This window comes from Canis lupus, chromosome 9, assembly GCF_011100685.1.
Source record: "Canis lupus familiaris isolate Mischka breed German Shepherd chromosome 9, alternate assembly UU_Cfam_GSD_1.0, whole genome shotgun sequence".
Taxonomy (NCBI): domain Eukaryota; kingdom Metazoa; phylum Chordata; class Mammalia; order Carnivora; family Canidae; genus Canis; species Canis lupus.
Window position 1 is genome coordinate 22,591,773 of NC_049230.1, and position 21,711 is coordinate 22,613,483.

General features: G+C 35.9%; 1 protein-coding gene across 2 annotated transcripts in view; it reads left to right on the plus strand.

Moving 5' to 3' along the window:
- The first annotated feature begins 3,176 nt into the window (after positions 1-3,176).
- Positions 3,177-21,711, plus strand: part of IKZF3 (IKAROS family zinc finger 3) — a 91,507-nt gene continuing 72,972 nt past the window's right edge. For both annotated transcript variants that reach the window (XM_038547413.1, XM_038547414.1), the window contains exon 1: positions 3,177-3,385. In XM_038547413.1, coding sequence (XP_038403341.1) covers positions 3,379-3,385 — 7 coding nt within the window. In that variant the 5' untranslated portion in view covers positions 3,177-3,378. The remainder of the gene's footprint in view (positions 3,386-21,711) is intronic.

Sequence of the window (21,711 nt, forward strand, 5' to 3'; positions counted from 1 at the left end):
TAAACCGCTGAGCCACCCGGGCTGCCCTCACCTCTATTTTTCACATCAAATATCGAAGGGTGTTGGGAGACCCCCATGCAAATTTACCTAGGGTTGTGAACTAACCTTGCTTTTGGAAATGGGCCCAATCAAGGGGCAGGTGGGTGGCTCAATGGTTGAGCCTCTGCTTTTTTGACTGAGGTCGTGGTCCTGAGCCTGGAATCAAGTCCCACATCAGGCTCCCCACAAGAAGCCTGCTTCTCCCTCTGCCTATGTCTCTGCCTCTCTCTCTCTCTCTCTCTCTCTCTGTCTCTCATGAATAAATAAAATCTTTTAAAAAGAAAAAAGAAAACGGGCCCAGCTGAAAGGCAAGATCCACCAAGTAGGGATGCTTTTCCCGTAGGGATGGATGATAGATGAGTCAAGATCACAGAGCTCATGGTTCCTTCTTGGATACCAGTTTGGTGGCCTGTTTGTTGTCTATTTCTTAGCAGCGGGACACCCTCTGGGGTGGTTTTGAGTAGGCTGATGGGTAAAGAGACCAAGGTTCAGACAGGGTGCAGAATGATTATTTTGGGTGAGATCAAGAGTTTTCAGTTTTATTTCCTTTGAGCCAAGTCAGTACTTGGACTATCTCAGATAGTCCAGGAGCAACCTTTGTCAGTAATTTCATTTTTAGTCACTGTTAATTATACCTACATAGCTTAAACCATGAGATGTGATTCGGTGAGTCAGATCCACCCAATGGCAGTTACTGTGTCTAGATTCATGGTTTAGTCTCAACTGTTCCCTTCCTTCTTGAGGGAGTGATAATGAAGACAAATTTAGGCATTATCTTTAATTCCCTAGCAGTTTGCCATTCCAGCTTTAGTCAAAGTACATTATAAATCCTAATAGATCCTTATAAATCCCATGTAATAAACTTTGAATAGTGTGAGAAGAGACTTAACCAAATAAGTAGTAGCTATTTGTTGAAAGGACCCGTGCATTCTTTTAAAATAAACTTTTAATCGTAGAATCATTTTAGATCTACAGAAAAAGTGTGAGTACAGAGTTCTTGTGCACTTCCACCTAGTTTTCCCTACTCTTGACATCTTACATTAGTACATTTCTCAAAATTAATGAACCAGAGTTGATACATTACTATCAAATAAGGTATACATTTTATTTAGATTTCTTAGTTTTTACTTAATGTCCTTTTCATGTTCCAGAATCTCATCCAGATTCCCACACTACATTAAGTCCTCAGGTCTCCTTAGGTTCTTCTTGGCTGTGACAGTTTCTCAGACATTTCTTGTTTTTGATAACCTTGAAAGTTAATGACAATTTTGATGACATTACCTGACCTTAACTGGTTAGATACTTTGTAGAATGCCTCTCTATTAAAATTTGACTGGTGTTTTCTCTTATTATACTAAGGCTATAGATTTTGGGGTGGAAGACTATAAAGTGTCATTCCCATTATATCACATTAAGGGTACATACTATCAACACATTTTATCACTGTTGATGTTACCCTGATCACCTGGCTAAGGTAGTGTTTGTCAGGTTTCTCTACGTGAAAATTACTCTTTTCTGTCCCTTTTATACTGTATTCTTTGGAAGGAAGTCACTATAGGAAGCCCATATTTAAGGAGTGGGGATTTATGCTCCACCTCCTTAACGGTGGAGTAGCTATATAAATTATTTCATCCATCTACTTTTTATCTATTCCCTTAAGTACCATTCTCTGGAGTCTGAAATTCTCCATTTTGAACTAATTACTTACAGAGTAGTAACACGTTCCACTGCTTAAGTATAATAACAGTTTTTACATCCTTTTAATAACCAAATAACTATTCATCCTTAAACCATCCCTGTGAAATTTTACAGTTCCTCTTCTGCTACTTTTGATGTGCTATTTTTGCTTCTAGAAACTAACAAACAACAAATTTCCCCTTTCAATACTATAATTAGACCTGGTGTTTAGAGTATTTCTCCAAAATTGATATCATCCTGTGGAACTCCAACCCATGCAATCTACCAAGATACTACCATGGTGTCATAATCTTAAAACAAAGCCAATGTGTTTATTTACTCATTAAAAAAAAATCACCCACCACACACACACACACATACACACACATATATGTATGTTGACCTTCTATACCAAGGCATATTAAAAATAAACTAAAATTCATAAAATCACAACATGTACACTTTAACTTGTAAGTGTGGGGTTTCTGCTGGTGCACATCCCACAACCTTAAGCCTGTAATATATTTTTATACAGTAACAATATAATTTTCTAACAAGGGTGGAAGTTGCCTTTTTGAGAATCATTCACATGTTGTCCAATTCAACACAATAGATATCTTTATAAGGATTCACCAGAACAACGTCCCTTAGACTTCAATGTAAAGAAAAATTCTGCTTTTGAAAAAAATGTTGTATAGGCACTTCCTCTTTCCTTTTCCTACAGTCAAACTTATGCTTTTACCTCTAAAAGCGGGAAGGATGTTAGGGAAAGATGTTGACTGGTATGTTTCTGTGCAGTAACATCTTTGAGTTAATTAACTATCTTATCACACACACACACACCTTAATTCTCTTTACTTACTTTTCTGATACATTATATGTATGTATATGTATTTTTGTAAGCTCAGATCCCACTTAGAAGGCGGAGAGTAGAAAACAAACATGTAAATAGAGTGCATAGTATTTTGTGAGTGGTGGCAAGTAGTTCTCAGAAGGGAAAACAAAAGTAGAGAATTTTTGCTTCCCGAAATGAAAAAGTTAAGTTGATAAAAGTGCCCAAATTCTTTTGAGCTGTCTTAGAATTTTCTGAAAACGTGAACCAGGAATTATCATGTGAAAAGAAAAACCCAGAGGAGGAAAAACATAATACTTCGAAGGAAGTGAGTTCTCTTTGACGGTATTCATGGCTATCATCCCCTCATCTAGACCAAAAGTTCCAGATCTTGTTAAATTTAAGACAAACCTCTTTGAACTTAAACTTGTAAGAAAACGATCCAGATCTCCCCTCCTCCCACGTATTACTCTCCCATCTATTATCCTTATTAGATAGACACTTTGGGACAATTTACTGATGCGCCATTTCTATCCTATCTGGTTCTTGGGTTTCACATTCAAAAGGGGGTTGGAGGTGCGGAACCTCGGGCGCTCCGCGACGATCGTGCTTTAAAGCCGCCGCCAGCCAGCGCCGCTGTAACCCCGCGCACCGGCGGGTCGCCGGCTCCTGCCCCTTTCAATCTGCGCCGACGCGGCGGCCGGATCCCGGGGAGTCCCCGCGCCGGGAATCTCCCGCCAGCTGCGCGCTGCGTCCCGGCGACGGCAGGAGCACGTGGAGCGGCCGGGTAGCCAGAGCGCAGCTCCAACCCAGCCCAGCCCGCCGGCGAGATGGAAGGTGAGCCTCCAGCCCGCTTCTTTTCTAAGGGGTCTTTGAAAAGCTCAACCAGTGCACGCAGCAGGGAGAGTTCTTTCTGAATCTCAGTTTTGCTTCTATTTATTTCTTTTGTCAAGAGTAAATAAGAGGAATTTCAGAAGGCAAAGCGTGTTGGTTCTCATACGTCTCTTTATATTGCCCCCCTCCCAGCCCCCACCTAACTTTGAAAAGTGATAACTTCTCAATTTTGTGTCTTAGGGGTTGTCAGACATGAGGGGTCGACTCGAAGTATGCAGAGGAAGAGTACTTAAGGGGCATCCCTGAAATGGCAGCAGACATAGGTTGGAGTCACTGATCTTTTTGGATGCTTTTTTCATCCATGGCCTCAAGTGTCCATTGGAATTATGCTAATCTGAGTGACTTATTTAGAATGAAATGTGAAAGTTTTTCTTTTTTTCTTGTAAGAGTAAATGCTGTCATATGGGAAAGGTAAATTTTTTTAAGTGGTTGGCACTGGTGGTTCTTGGAACTCTGTCTTCTAATGATCCTTTTTTACCCAAAGCAAAAATCAGGCTCAATTTAAAAGTTTCATGTGAATTAATTTTTAAAGTCATGAAACTATCCTAACTTCTCAGAAACTTTCCAGTAGATACTTACTTAGGAAAACTAAAATTTCACACTACAGTTGTAAACTTCTTAATGGTCTTTTCAACAAGTGTTTGTAAAACCTTGAAAATGGCAGCTGCATTTCAAATTGGGGAAGGTGGTGATATTTCGAAGATCAGAATTTGTGGGAAACCTATTCATTCCCTTAATGAGATACTGACACCTAATGAAAACGTTAATTTGATACATATTATGAATAGCATAGGATTTTTTTTTCATAAAAATAAAAGGATCTTCTGTTGTCAATGAACCTTGATCTTTGGCAACTCTAAGTCTGGAGTATATGAAGTCATTTAAATTTTATTAAATATTCTGGAACACAAGATACAGGTGGTAGACACCCCCCGCAATATAATTGAGTGCAATTTTATGATCCTGGATCCTCAGTTTGTACATGGGTGTGCTTACAATCTTTCAAACTGCCGTGGCCCATATAAATTTTTTCTTTTTAGATAGAATGCCAAACAAGTCAATGAACAGTATGTGTTTAGTATGGATATGGAAACTTTAAAATGGCCTTTATGAATAATCCCTCAGGTGTTTTCTTTTATGGAAAACTATGCTTTTAAATTTTTTAATTATTGGGGCTTAAAAATAGCTCTTAAAAATGGACATTGTGAATATTTAAAAATGAAGTTTATGAAGTGTAATTGTTAACATGTAAAGGTTTTGTTGGCCAAGAACAGGAAAAAATTAGGTCACTGTACACTATGAAAAAATAATTTAAAAAACTCATGCTTTGATTATTATAAGTTACTGAATTTGTTTTTGTGGTTATAAATTAATATCCAACACTATTTTTTCTTTTTTTTTTTAAAGAATTTTATTTATTTATTCATGAGAGACACAGAGAAGAGGCAGAGACACAGGCAGAGGGAGAAGCAGACTCCATGCAGGGAGCCCAATGTGGGACTCGATCTCAGGACTCCAGGATCACACCCTGGGTCAAAGGCAGGCGCTAAACCGCTGCGCCACCCAGGGATCCCTATTTTTTCTTATTATTAATCATTTCACTTCTCCAGACTAACATACAGAATAGTGTAAATCTGTGGAAGCTAGAGTGTTTCCCTGTAAATATTAATACTCCTAAATTCATTTATTTAATGTGAAATAAATTATTAACTAAATAGCATAATTTGGGATAATAATGCCCCTAACAAAGACTTTTAGATAAGCCTGAATAAAGACTCTCTGAATCAAAGAAAGAAATGAAAACTTGTAGAGAATTTGATTTAGAATGTTCAAACTATAAATGGAAAGAAATGGAATATAGAATATAGGCAGTGATCAGTTGTGATTTTAGATGTCTAGATTAAATTTATAGGTCCATAGAGATGGATGGTATATAGGATAGTGCAAAAACTTCAACACTTAAATGAAAAAATTAAATTAAAAAAAAAAAAAAGGTTAATGATGTGAATTTGGCTGTTCTAACACCAGGTCCTTGAGGACAGAGTAGTTGAAGTAGTAAAATATCTAGTTCATTATAGCCACCTGAGATTGACTCATCTGGCCTGTGTGTTTAATATTTAAAATATATTTATATTATCTTGACATTTTGGCCTCAATATACAGAGATTTGACCAATAGTGTGTACCTCTCATTTCTTGGCAATATAAGAAAGTAGAATATTTTATGGAATACCTTTATTTTCTGCCTTAATATGGTGGTCAAATTAACATGCTACAGTTTATTGTTAAATGTGAGGCTGTTTAGTTAGGCATTCCAACAGCATATGAAATCTTTTTTAAGTTTATTCTTCAACAGACATTTATTGAGACTTTCCATGTGTGAAGATGTCAGATGAAATAAGCTTTTGAAATTGAAATTTTGTCATGTAAAAATGAAAAGTTGATACATATAATAAATCAGAAGCTATAACTTTTTTCTTTTCTCACAATCTGTGATCCTAAATATTTTCTATCCAAAGACTCTTGATGTTGCTAAATTTTGTTATTTGTGTTGTAATAACAGTATTTCTTCTATCTGTTATGGTTGAGAAATGAGGTGGTTCACAAATATGAATTTCATAGGTATTGACATGTTTCTCATTTATTATAAAACCTTTCTATTTAAACAATATTGGATAGAGATCTTTCAAATTGTATTTATTACACAACCCTCTATCTTATAAACAAGATACACAAGAGATAACTTTATCTTGGTGACCCTGGGTCACAATTCTGACCATCTGGTAATGTATTACTATTCTATAATATATTCTCACAGGGGTTTTTAACTTTACAGAGCTGAATGCCCCTACGCTAAATATTCCAGGGTTATTAAACAAATTTTGTCTCCTTCTTGATGTCAGCTTCTGCTTCTTACCACATGGCTTTTGTGGAAGCCATTTTTCATTTCTAAATTCCTTTCTATGCTTTGGATGGTTGAGTTTTACAGAGATATAGACTCAGATGGTGGAGTTTAGTAGCCCTCCATTATGAGCATAAGGGATGAAATGGTAAAGTTCAAAGGAACAAAAGCTACAGAAGGACCACAGGATCTTGATAGAACATAATTTAGAAAATTCCTGTTTGTGCTTCCTATGATCCAACATGCTATTTCACACTTCCATGTCTTCACTAAATTTTTCCATTCTTTACATGGTTAAACCTATTCATCCAAGAAGTCTGCTCAGAGCATCATCACCCTGAAGGCTCTGCAGACCTTCTGATGAACTTCTCTGTTGACTTCTGGTGGTCACCTTACTGGTCCCTCACCTCCCTCCACCTAAAGGCTGAGTCTTTCCTTTATGTGCATATTTCTACCAATTGTATTGAAATTATTTATTGATTTAAATGTTTATTCTCACACTGGTCTTTAAGCTTCTAGAGGGCAGAGAATCTGTGTTATTTTTGTGTGCTCAGTGCCAGGAATAATTCCTGGTTCATAAAAGACCCTTAGAGTTTGCTACATTCAATTAAGAAAATAGTGCTGAAAAACAATTTTTCTTATGTTTATTATTGTGCCTTTTATTTAATTAATTTTTATGAGTAGGAAATTGGTGCTAGCAATTCTTTGATAGAACTCAGAAAATTTTAAAAGTACTTAATTAAATGGTATAACAGAAAAAGAAAGCCAAGAAAACAAAAGTGTAATTGGTTTCTTTTGGCTAAACTATCCCTAAAGTCAAATAATTCCTATTAAACTTATATCAGCAGATTTTAGGATCACATATTAGTTCATTAAAATATGGATCAAATATGAGCAGAAATTTGCTTTCTCAATCAGTAAGATATAGATGATGCCATAAAATTAGCATACAACTTTCCACTGATACCTTTCTAATACGTTATTATAAAGTTCTCATTATATTAACTATATATACTCCTTATGTAGGACTAAATGATCATTCTTTTTTTTCCTAAATATTTTATTTATTTATTCAAGAGAGACACAGAGAGAGGCAGAGACATAGGCAGAGGGAGGAGAAGCAGGCTTCATGCAGGGAGCCCAATGTGGGACTTGATCCCGGGACTCTGGGATCACGCCCTGAGCCAAAGGCAGATGCTCAACCACTGAGTTACTCAGGTGTCCCCCTAAAAGATTATTCATAGATCTTTTATCAGACATCCAATGTTAGTTGGCTCCTGACTCAAGCTGTATGAGAAGAGTTGAGAGATTAATACAGAAACCTGCCTGTAGTAGGTGCTCAATAAATGATTTTTAAATGCTAAGGATTCATTAATTATTGTGAAAAGAGATCCTAAACATCACAAAGACATAGAGATCACTCTGCTATCTAGCCTTTTAAAAATACAACTCTTTACTAACTGTATATTTGTAATAATTAAAAACATAAGGATGATTCTAAGGTCTTTTAATCACTAAAAAAAATAAAATAATGAAACCAATTATATTTCTATTATATGTAGATTATTTGAGATATTACCTATGCATAACTATTAGTTATTATTACTATATAATTATCAAAACACTTTAGTCCCCAGTGATTTTGAGTGGGGTATTTTTTCAGCCTTAATTGAGATCTGCTTTCTGCATCCAAAATTAAAGTTCTTAGAGTCCAAAGTGGTATAGAATAAATCAAAGTAATATGGAGTTTATCCTGTATTATATTGGATATGTGTTCCACTTAGGAGATATAAAAAATTAGGTGTTTAATAATGGATATGAAACAATAAAATGCATTTATGGAACAGTACTCTTTACTCATTGTCAAAAATTCAAAACCAGCTTACCTCCTGACTTTTTATGTCGAAAGAATTGGCAATGTACCCAAAATTATATTTGTTAATATATGTTATTAGAGATGAAATTTTTTGGCACATCAGATTATCTGTGCATTTATACAGGTAACTTTTTTAAAATAAGAGAAATTGAAAATATTTCAATAACATCACCAATGAAACAATACAAAGCTATATTTTCTACTTGTAGCTCTTAATAATCTAAAGGTAACTAGATTTCTTACTTATTTTGTAAATTTTATTTAAATTCAATTAATTAACATATAATGTGTTATTGGTTTCAGAGGTAGAGGTCAGTGATTCATCAGTCTTATATAATATCTGTTAGCCTGTTTTCTTTCTTAAATTCCACGAGTGAGATCATATGATAATTATCTTTCTCTGATTGATTTATTTCACGTAACATAATATCCTCTAGTTGCAACCATGTCGTTGCAAATGGCAAGATTTCTTTTTTTTTCTTGATGGCTGAGTCCAGCGTATATATATATATACCACATCTTTATCCATTCATTTGTCGATGGACAGCTGGGCTCTGCTTTCTTGCTTATTTTAGTTAATATACCTGTAGCCCCTTCTAGACTGTTAGGTTACAAAATGTAGGCATCTTTTTATCATCAGCCCACTCCTCAGCACGTAGTAAAACTAGTCATATTAATTGAATAAATTAATGAAGGAGTTTCTTGTGTATTTGGTCATTTTATTTTGTTTGTTTGTTTGTTCAGCTTTAAAGGTAAAGAGTAAGGTAATAGTGACATTGAAACTAGTTAATTTGGGGCACCTGGGTGGCTCAGTGGTTGAGCATCTGCCCTCAGGTTGTGATCCCAGAGTTCTGGGATTGAATCCCACATCAGGCTTCCTCTTGGGGGCTGCTTCTCCCTTTGCCTATGTCTCTGTGTCTCTCATGAATAAATAAATAAAATAAAATAAAAAAGAAAATGGTTAATTTTGCTAGTTAATTTGTCAGAGGTGCCGTTAAACGTTTGGTAGAAGAGTTTGGGGTGTTGGCCAACTCCAACAATATGAATACTACCATCTTTTTCTAATCCAATATTGGCTCTACTCGAGCAAAATAATATAGTGCCTTCTAACTTTTGGATTTGTTTAATATTTTTGCTACATTCTTTATTTCAGGGAAGCACTACACTTTCCACGATAAACCATTTCTTTATAACAAATGTTTTGGTTTTTAAAGTTGACAACGTAGTTCACTTAGAGTTCTAGTTCACAGCACTATCAGTTCACTTGCAGAGTAATATCTATTTGAAAGACTATTAATTTATCAGAATATTTGGCATATCAGAATAGTTTCCTGTAATAGTCATGTAGAGTCTGTGTATATGAAAAAAAATCATGCTCACAAGCCTTTTTATAGATGTGGAGTTACATCATAGTTGATATATCATAGGTCCAGTCTTAAAACTGAAAGTTACTAATTTTTATATTTAACAATTAATCATTTTTGCTATAATTTGCCTTTATCTCTGTAATTAGGAATTCACTCACTAATATTCATTAATAGTTGATTTTATGTTTGCATACATGTAGATAGTACCACAGATGTGCATCAGAGGCTAACTTGATTTAAATTTCATTTGACTTTTTTGAGTATCATTTACCAAGTTTTGGTGCATTGAGGATTATTCAATGTATAAATTCATACTCTGACCTCAAAATAAAACTTTTTTAACTCTTTGAAACTCTTTGAAATACTAACATTTTATAAATGTGACAAGTAAGATTGTGGTTCTGTACTCGTATTTTTTTCCCCATGCATGTTTTGCTCATGTAAAATTATTTAAGTAAGAACATCATTAACTCTTCTATTTCCTCTGTTTAACTAAGTGCTCATAAAGGCTCAAGCTAAGGTGCTTGGAACATGCTTTTGCCACAGTGTAGTAATGAACTGCTCAGTAACAAGAACGTGCAGCATGGTACCTCATGATTATATATTATAAATTTTTAGAGTACTTATTGTAAGGTTTGGTTACTTGTCTGATTTTTGTGTTTAGAATTAAAGAATGTGAAGATTTGTTAGATATTTTTAGTGATTCAGCTTTGATTACTTACCATCTTCTTCCAAATTTCAGGGAATAAATTAAAAACTATTCTGAAGGGATGCCTGGGTGGCTCAACAGTTGAGCGTTTGCCTTCAGCTCAGGGTGTGATCCCCAAGTCCTGGGATCGAGTCCCACATGGGGCTCCCTGCATGGAGCCTGCTTCTCCTCCCTCTGCCTGTGTCTCTGCCTCTCTCTGTGTCTCTGATGAATAAATTTTTTTAAAATCTTAAAAAAAATTATTCTGAAAAGGTGAAACACTTGCAGGTGGTAACAGTTTATATATATATATATATGCATCGTCATTTCTTTTCATATTGACAAATAAGACAAAATACAGAAATAATGTATTTGTTTCAAGCTGATGTAAAGCTGTAAGTTTCATCTGTATCTATAGATTTTTAGTTTTTGTTTATTAAAACAGGCTTACTGTCCTCATTGTTTGACCTTTCATCAGTAATTATGTATTTGAACTTACTGTATTGTATACTACTAAGATACCTTTTTATCTGTTTTATGTATGGCAATCTGTGTAAGATTTCATTTGAAAAATGAAGTGCTTCTTCAAAAAAATATTTTAAAACTAATGGAATAGAAGATGCATTTCTAACCAAGTTGTCTCTGGAAGCCAGTATTGTCTAAGATTCAGCAAGTTCTGTAGCAATTATGACTATTAGAAATTAATCCCTGTTCCCTTTGGCTCTACAACTTCCTTTTTTAAGACTAAGCTTCCTAACTTCATTTTGATACCATAGATGTTATGCTGTACCATTCAAACCTTGAGATATAGCTGGCCCATTGGCCTACAAGAAATATTTGTCTAAAGCAGTTGTGTGCCAGTGGATTTAAGGGGACAAGGTGAGAGAGATTATTCATAACTGGTATAAACCACTGATTCTTGACTTTTCTTGGTTTAAGAATCATTTCAGTAAGACAAAAGACTTTATGGACCATCCTGACCAATACACTTCTTGCGACTATAAAGACAAAATTCCCCAGAATTAATCAGTAAAAGAATTAGGATGAGTCACCATTTTAACATTTATCATGCATTCTAGAAATAAGACTGTGAACTTGTTTGGTAAACAGTACTTCAGTATAAGATAGGCCCTTGGCATTTACGAATGTAACCAGCTGTTTTGACTCTTTACGAGTGACCCTAAGGAATACAATAATACATGGAAATTTCTAAATGTTATGGTTCTTGTAAAGATTTAAATAGGGTAATGTATATAGAAGTCCTACCTCAAATTTGAATTAGTAGCACTGAGAAACCAAAGTACACAAGTAAAAAAAAAAAAAAACAAAGTACACAAGTATATAGCTTTTATATTAGCCTAGGCAACGGCATCCATGCACACGTTAATAAAAGGAATTTGGAGGGATGCCTGGGATGACTCAGTGGTTGAATATCTCTCTTTGGCTCAGGGTGTGATCCAGGGGTCCAGGATGGAGTTCCCACATCGAGATCCCTGCAGGGAGCCTGCTTCTCCTGCAGCCTATGTCTCTGCTTCTGTGTGTGTGTGTGTGTGTGTGTGTGTGTGTGTGAGAGAGAGAGAGAGAGAGAGAGAGAAGAGAGAGAGATAAATAAATAAATAAATAATCTCTTATTTTATTTATAAAATTGGAGATTCTCAAAGGACTCCACAGTTTTCCATTGCAAACATCAGTGACTTAATATGGTCCTATTTGCTCCAAACTTAAGCAAACCCAGGGAATTTTTACACATAATCTAATTTAGGGATGGAGACATACTCTCTATAATGGGACAAATAATGACTTAAAAAGTTGATAGTAAGAATGAATGTAATGCTTATGGATCTTGTGGTTAGAACTCTATACAATGACACTGATATTATATGAAGACTCCTTGAGGTAGTCCATGGTCCATCTCACAGTTCAACAAGAATTTTGTTGAGACACATACAAAAAGAAAAAAAAATTGTTTTTATTAACAGAATACCCTTTTATACAAAAATCTTATGTGGGGCAGATGCAAGTGTGATGTTCCAGTTGAGAGGAGGGAGAGAGCAACAGACTACTGCTAGGCTTGCCTAACTGTTGGCCCTTTCCTTATGACACAGATTGGCACATGTGGCAGCCCTCTGGAACCCTGGAATTCCATAGAACACATTTTGAAAACTATAGATTCAGACTGTTACATGTTCTTTTCTATTGGTAACCCTGTATCTAGACTTACTTTCTTCAGTCCATTTTAAGAATTGCTGCCAGAATGATCTTCCTAAAATATTATCAAGTTATTCCTCTACTGAAAAACCATTTTAAGAATTTCTTAGTAGGGCATTTAAGATAATCCACAATGTAGCTTCAGTATACCTTTGCCAGTGATATCCTCTGTCCTCTAATGTTATTCTGATTGCTTAGTGTTCCCTGAACCTGCATTACTTTTCCTAACTTCCCATTTTCTAATGCTGTTCAAACCCAGCAAGTCCAAAAATGAATTCGTCTCTCCAACCCAAACCAACTTCTGACTTCCCAACAGTGTTAGTACTACAATCCCATTGAAATCTTTATTCATTTGCCATATTCTATTGCAAATGCCATCCCTTTTAGGAAGCCATTCTTCATTCCACGTTGGAATTTTTCTGTTATTCTGAAAATCAGTGACATTTTATGTCTAATAACTGCCAGAACCCAACTCCATTTTATTTATAAACATGAAGTATTTTTGCATGGTTTCAATACAATCTAAATTGTCTAAGAATGCAACTACTGTATAAATGAGGAGGCAATGATTCTTTGTTCTGTTCAGAGCTAAGCTCTTTTGGCATTATTGATGCAACCTGTATCTTTCTATATTTTTAGCTCTTGCATTCATGGTGATTCTACAAATACATCTGACTACCTTATTATTATGTTTTTTAGAATAATTGTGCTAGTATACTTATATATTGAGATACAAATTATTTTATTATCATTTTCACCTTTATATGACAGATGTGGCTTTATTAAAAGCTTGCAGGAGTGCCTGGGTGGCAGAGTTGGTTGAGCCTCCAACTCTTGGTGTTGGCTCAGGTCATGATCTCAGGATCCTGGGATCAAGCCCTACATTGGGCTCTGTACTCAGGGCAGAGTCTGTTTGGTATTCTCTCTCTCTCTCTCCGCCTTTGCCCTTCCCACTCGTTCTCTCTCTCTCTCTCAAGTAAATAAATCAGTCTTTAAAAGAAGAAAAAAGCTTACATGTATGGATAGGCTATATTTAATTCTGATTATAAAAGAGGTATTATAACATATTTTTCTAAAAGGGGAATGCTTCTTTCCAGATCGTTAAATGTGAGTTGGGGTGGCCTGAGCTGGATGTCTTTTTTTTTTTAATTTATTTATGATAGTCACACACAGAGAGAGAGAGAGAGAGGCAGAGACATAGGCAGAGACATAGGCAGAGGGAGAAGCAGGCTCCATGCACCGGGAGCCCGACGTGGGACTCGATCCCGGGTCTCCAGGATCTCACCCTGGGCCAAAGGCAGGCACCAAACCGCTGCACCACCCAGGGATCCCCCTGAGCTGGATGTCTTGCGCCGAGATGTTTCAAAGCCTTGTTTAAAAAGTTTTGGTCCTCATAAAGCCCTACTCTACTCAAGTTTACCAGGAGATTTGGGTATGAATGGAGTTGATGGGCTTCATCATTTATAAAATCAGGAGTGCTGCACCTGCTCATGGTCATCATTAACCAGCTTTACCTGGAGTACATATCAGATGGCACATGAGTCTGGCTGTAAATCTCAGAAGCTCTGTTAGATGGAGCATTGCTGTACACTTGCTAGACGTGTTGTTTCCTTTGTGACATGAATAAATATAATGACAAGGCACAAAAAAATAAATAAAATAAGTAAAATAAAAAGGGGACACTTGGCCTTGGTAAGGTTGAAAACGTCTCTGAATTTACTGTACTACAAGAGAACAGCTACAGCCTAAATAAGATAATGTGTATGAAAATCACTTTGCAAAGTACTAGACACAAAGTTGAGGCCCAGCAAATGTTTGTTTTAGTACATAAATCATTTACAAGGATCCTTTAGACCCTTGCTAATTTAAAATTAGACCCTTTAGACCCTATACTATTTTAAAATTAGTCTGTGGACCAGCAGCATCAGCAACATCTGGCAAATGTTACAAATGCAGAATTTGGGCCAGACATGCTGAATTAGAATCTGCATTTTAACAAGATTCCTAGGGAATTCTTGTGCACATTAAAGTCTTATAAGCATTGCCCACAGTTTGAAAAGTATCAGTGCAGCTTATCCTCACTCTCATAGCACATGTTGGATTAGTGATGGATCATCTTTATATGTGTATTTAGAATATATATAATTAAAATATATTACTTATTTATTCATGAGTAAAATATTTTACTTATTCATTTTACTTATTTATTTACTTATTTATTCATTTATTTTACTTTATTTGTTCTCTGCCTCACAGAGAGAGAGAGGCAGAGACATAGGCAGAGGGAAAAGCAGGCTCCATACAGGGAGCTCGATGTGGGACTTGATCCCAGGACTCCAGGATCACGACCCCAGCCGAAGGCAGGCACTCAACCGCTGAGCCACCCAGGCTTTCCTAGAATATATTTTTTATTTAGATACTGATTTTAAAAGATAGTTGAATAACAAAAAGCTTTATAATATTTATTTTTCAATTGTCTTGTTACATTTATAACACAACCCCAAAATCAGAAATCTTCATTATTCATTTAAAAAATATGTATTGATGCCTAGTATGTGCCATGTATGCAAAATATTGGCAATATAGTGGTAAACAAAATAGGCAATGCTTTTGCTGCCATTGAATTTGCAGTCAGGTAAGAAAGACTCCCTCACACCAAAAAAAAAAAAAAAAAAAGAAACCAAGTAAGTAACAAATTAAAATTATGTAAGTGCTATGAAGGAAATAAAAAGAGTGCTAATATGGAGATTAATGATCAGGGACATGGTTGGTGAACCTCTCCTCTAAATAAGAGGTTTGGTTAGAGATAGAAATTTGGTCATTTTCGGCACATAGATGATATTTAATGCCCTGAGAATGGATGGGATCACCTAAAGAGAGGAGCTAGCATAAGAAGGGGACTCAGGATTGAACCCTGAGAAACATCTAATTTAGGTGGTCAGCTAGAGGAGGAAGAGCCAGCAAAAGAGGAGCAGCCAGCAAGATAGGAAGAAAGCCCACAGACTGTGGTATAATGGAATTCAAGAAATAGGACTGTTTCATGAAGAAGTAGGTGGTCAGTTGAATGTTGCTGAAAAATCAAGTAAAGTGAGGAGAAAAATATGAGTAGGTTTTGGCAACATAAAACTTGCTATTGACCTTAACAAAAGTGGTTTCTGTGGAGTGGTGGGAATGGATACCAAATTGAAGTGGTTAAAGGAGGGATGGGAATAGAGGAAGTAGAAATGTGGATACAGATCATTTTTCCCAGAAGTTTAGCTAGGAGAGAAGCAGAGAAATAAGTGGGGCTGTTGGTGGAGAGAAATATGGATCAAGAGATTTATTTTGTTTTTGTTTTCCAAAGGCAAAGACACTTACACTATCTGTAGCCTAACTTTATTAAAAAACAAAACAAAACAAAACAAAAAACTGGGACACCTGGGTGGCTCAGCAGTTGAGCATCTGCCTTTGGCTCAAGGCCTGATCCCGAAGTCCCTGGATCGAGTCCCACAGAGGGCTCCCTGCATGCTCTCTGTATCTCTCGTGAATAAATAAATAAAATCTTTAAAAAAAAACTAAAACTAAAAAACCTCCAGGAACAAAATTGAAACATCTTGAAATCTCAATTCTCAGAGAAGTTCTCAGAGTATTAACTATCACTGAAAATATCTTCATATCTACTTGACATATGCCATGTAAATACATTTCTTCACTGTGAGAATTTTTTTTAATTTTTTTTTAAAATTTATTTATTTATGATAGTCACAGAGAGAGAAAGAGAGGCAGAGACACAGGCAGAGGGAGAAGCAGGCTCCATGCACCGGGAGCCCGACGTGGGATTCGATCCCAGGTCTCCAGGATCACGCCCTGGGCCAAAGGCAGGCGCCAAACCGCTGCGCCACCCAGGGATCCCCACTGTGAGAATTTTTAAGAAATATACTGCCCATTAGTAGATGATTGGTATAGATATAATCTGTACTCTTCTACAAAGAATCATGAGAGGGATCCCTGGGTGGCGCAGCGGTTTGGCGCCTGCCTTTGGCCCAGGGCGCGATCCTGGAGACCCGGGATCGAATCCCACGTCGGGCTCCCGGTGCATGGAGCCTGCTTCTCCCTCTGCCTGTGTCTCTGCCTCTCTTTCTCTCTCTGTGACTATCATAAATAAATAAAACTTTAAAAAAAAAAAACAAAAAAACAAAGAATCATGAGAAAACCTTGAAATGCACTTTTCTCAAAAGTGGGAAGATAGGGATATAATGGCGTTTCTAAGGTTTATGATTTTAGATATTTGAATATATTTGAGTATTCAACAGATTTTTTTTGAAATTAAGGAATAACTTATGCAGTACACATATCTTAAGTTATATAGCTTGATTAATTTTTACCTTATATACACATCTTTCTGATCAAGATATGGAACATTTGCATCACCCCACAAGGTTCCCTCATGCACATTTATTTTATTTTATTTTATTTTATTTTTTTAAAAGGCTTTATTATTTATTCATGAGAGAGAGAGAGAGAGAGAGGCAGAGACACAGGCAGAGGGAGAAGCAGGCTCCATGTGGGAGTCGATCCTGGGACTCCTGGGACTCGGGGATCACGCCCTGAGCCAAAGGGAGATGCTCAACTGCTGAGCCACCCAGGCATCCCCCTCATGCTCATTTATAATTGGTATGCCCCCTTTGCCCTGAGTTAAACATTATTCAGACTTCTATCATCATAGATCAGTTTCCCTGTTCTTGAGTTCTATATAAATGAAATCATACAATATGTACTTTTTTGGTGTCTGGCTTCTTTCCCTCAACATACTTTTGAGATTTACCCACATTGTTACATTTGTTAGTAGTTTATTTTTTTATTATTAAAAGATATGAATATCCCGCAATTTGTATACTCATTCTACTGTTGATGGACATTTGATTGTTTCCAGTGTTTGTATTATGAACATTCATATTCATGTCTTTTAGTAGACATACATTCATTCATTTCTCTTGGATATAGATGTAGGGCTAGCATTTCTGGGTCATAGGTTAAGTGTATATTTAGCTTTGATATATACTGCCAGATAGTTTCCAAAGTGGTTGGACCAGTTTACCACCCCACTAGCAATGTTGGAGAGTTCCAGTTGACATCTTGTCAACACTTGTTATTGTCTTCGGTTTTTAAAATTTTAGCCATTCTGACGGGTGTGTGGATATTTCGTTGTGGTTTTAATTTGCATTTTCCTGATGAATAATGATGTTGAATACCTTTTCCTTTGTTTATTGACCATTTGGATATCCTCTTTCCTGAAGTTCTGTAAGTCTTCTTTACTTTTTTTTTAAGTTGGGTTGTTTGTATTTTTTCTTGTTGATTTTATAGACATTTAACAAATATTTTAGAAATATGTACTTTGGGATGCCTGGGTGGCTCAGTGGTTGAGCATCTGCCTTTGGCTCAGGTTGTGATCTCGAGGTCCTGGGATCGAGTCCCACATCAGGCTCTCCACAGGGAGCTTGTCCCTCTGCCAATGCCTCTGCCTGTCTCTGTGGTGTCACGCATGAATAAATAAATAAAATCTTAAAAAAAAAAAAAAAGAAACATGTACTTTGTCAGATGTGTATTGCAAATTTTTTTCTCCCAGTTTGTAAATTGCTTGTTTTCTTCATCTATTTGATAAATAGGATTCTTAACTTTAGTTAAGACAAATATATCAATTTTTTTCTTTTGGGATTAAGTGCCTCTTATGCCGTATTTAAGAAAACTTTGCCTACTCTAAAGCCATAAAAATAACCTCCTCCAGAAATTTAATTATTTTAACTTTCACATTTAAGTTTTTAAAAATTTAATTAATTTATTTGACAGAGAGAGAGCGCGCGAGAGAACGAGAGAGCGAGAGAACGAGAGAGCGTGAGGTGAGGGCGGGGGAGGGAGAAGCAGGTTCCCCATTGAACAGGGAGTGCGATGCAGGACTCTGGGGCTCCATCCTAGAACCCTGGGATCATGACCTGAACTGAAAGCAGACATTTAACAGACTGAGCCACCCAGGCACCACCACATTTAGGTTTATTACCCACTTCAAAATAATGGTTCTGTTTTTGACCCCAGTTATTTTATAACAGAAACTAGATATTTTACATTTATAAAATGAAAATCTTAGTTGGAACATGTTGGATTCAGGCACTTAGCACATATTTTTGAAGTAGCAATAACATGAAATGCCCATTCTTCCTTTTCTCTCCACATGTTCATTTGGTGGCATGATATCCATGGTACAATAAAAATATTTATTTTGAGGGATCCCTGGGTGGCTCAGTGGTTGAGTGTCTGCCTTTGGCCCAGGGTATGGTCCTGGAGTCTCAGGATTGAGTCCCGCATCGGGTTCCTTGCATGGAGCCCGCTTCTCCCTCTGTGTCTCTGCCTCTCTCTCTCTCTCTCTCTCTCTCTGTGGGTCTTTCATGAATAAATAAATAAAATCTTTTTAAAAAATTATTTTTCTACAATTTTAGAATAATTGATCTTTCAAAGAAAATAACACTAGATGTTGCATTTGTTGTTTTAGACCTGTGCCCAACAGTCTATAATTTCCTCATTAGATATTTAATCTAGGGGGGAAAATAGGATATTTTATTTAGAAAGAATAAAGTAGGAAAAACTGTAGTGGTGATATGGGCTGTATTTGATCTGGCATCCCTAGAGAAGTAATATTAATATTTCTTAATCTTTACTTTAGTCCAAGGTAGAAAGGAAGGAAGTATTTCATGGTTAGAGGAATTACTCTCATTTTATATCTTCCTTTCCCCTCAATCATAGTCAACTGAAGTGTTTGAAATAATTGGATCTGAATCCTTTTTAGTTCTGACCTTCCTCTAAAATTTATAATCTATATAGAAGAGCACTTTAAAACATTAAATTCTTTGAAACAAAGGTGTAATTCAAGGCATGAATCCTGCTTCTCTTCTTAATGTGTCTCTGATGTTGTACCCTTAAAACAATTACATGACTTTGTATTTTTTGTCTTTCTTTGTGTCATGAATTTTGTCTGTATAATCAGGGAAAATAATATATGCCACTGTACCTGTTTATCTTGCAGAAATGCTATGAGATAATATGAAATGTCATTTGCATTACTGGACTAAGTGCTTGATGTCACATTTTTGGAGAACCACAAGCAAATAAAACAGGTTCAGAAGAAAGCTCTCATCATGGCTATGAACTGATTGGTAGCATCTGAATTAGAACTTATCCTACACATTTCCAGAGAGCTGAACTAGGACCTGAAATCAAAACATTAAGAAATTTGAGTTCAGCTATTTTAAGGAGGAACTTTTTTAACCACTAGAGTTTTTCTGAAATGGAAAAGAATAACATTCTGTATTATTGGAAGTGCCTAAGCAGAGGTTGTGCAACCCAAGTTTGGGAATATTGGAGGAAATTCAGGGGAAAGAAAGACAAGATAGCTAAAATATCCACTCCAATTCTGATATTCTAATTTCATTGGTTATAGAGGTCATTTTTCATTATACATTATACTATACATTACACATTATGTTATTCTTGTGGTGATAAGATTCCAGGAATGATTATACATGGTAGTATTAAGAGAACTGGTGAAAGACCTTTCAGAAATAGTAGCTCATGCTTCTGCTTTCACATATATAGTAAGTACTGTTGCTGTTGGGATTGTTGAACACATTTTTGTAGTCAGTGACTCAGTTTCCAAAGGTTTTAGTGAAAAAGTAAAAGTGAACAATTTAAGTAAGAGAAAATATTTTTTTGAAAAGAAGCATGGAAAAAAAACAAAAAGAAGCATGGAGATAAGAGAGTCAGTTTACCATTATGAAGATAAAAAGGAGTGTCAACACTGAGAGACAGCTTTCTGGCAGCTGTCAGGCACCAATGACGCTGGCAGCTGGCAAACTCACTCTAGGATTTTTTCTAAGATTTAACATTTTGCTCTCCTTTAGCACCTATACTTTCTACCAGGAAAACAGACAGAGGCTAGAAATCTGATTTCTGAAACTATGAACAGAATTTTGTTAGCTGGTATTTTTTAAATGAATGATAATTACTTAATGGTATTAAAATAAAGGCAAATTTATAATCATTTGAGTTAAAAATATGGTTGCAAATTTTCGCTAATGTAAATATTTGGTTTTGTTCATAGATCATTTATTTTAGAGCTAAGAGGTTAAAACCTTCACCCATGAACTTAATGAACTCTCAACCAGACTGCTGCCATTTCCAAGTTTAAATTTTATTTGTAATCTACCCCCTTTCATTTAGCAGTGTATAAAATGCTAGAATTTCTGAGAAAAATATCAGTATCTTAATAAAAAACTCTAGTGAAATTGTTTTAAAAGGCATCTTTGTCAGTGAAAAGAGAATCTGAAGGAGTAAAAACAAATTTGAAATTGTCATCTCTCAGTAGGCATATAATGAAGGCTTGATTTCAATACTGGTAGAAAACAATTTGAGATTGCTAGTAAAGCTTTGAAATTCTGGAGTACTTGGAAAGCTACAGAAGAAATAACCTTTAATTTTTCCAGTCCAATACATTGTCAGCTATATCAGTAATAAATAGTTATACCTTTTATAAGATTTGTTACTTAAGATGTAAGGTGTCAATAGAAAACACTAATGATTTACTTAAAACATATCAGGAGATGGCTATTTAGTTGTGGGAAGGGCAAGAAGACAAGTGATAGGAAAAGAGTGTGTGCTAGGGTTTTCTGCTAGATTATAATTTTAGCTTTTTAAAATGATTTTATTTATTTATTCATGAGAGACACAGAGAGGCAGAGACACAGACAGAGAGAGAAGCAGGCTCCATGCAGAGAGCCCGATGTGGGACTCGATCCCAGGTCTCCAGGATCACACCCTGGGCTGAATGTGGCGCTAAACCGCTGAGCCCCCCAGGCTGCCCATAACTTTAGCTTTTAAATGAAATAAGAATAGTTTTATCTAATGATACCAAAAAATCCTAATGGTAATATGATGCTAAGTATATATTTGTACACATACATTAAGCATATTTCAAAGATATTGTATCTGGATGTTTGGCATCATGCAGTGTTTTGTTTTTGTTTTGCTTTTGTTTTCTTACCCTCCAAAAGGTCACATTAATGTTTCAATTGGTATGAAAGGTGCTGTGTAGATACTATATATCTTTGACTACTGCATTACTGGAAACCACAACTTTTTTTGAAATTCCAGTTGCTAGAATTTTGGAAATATTGGTAGAACATGGTTATTGTTGTTTCCTGGT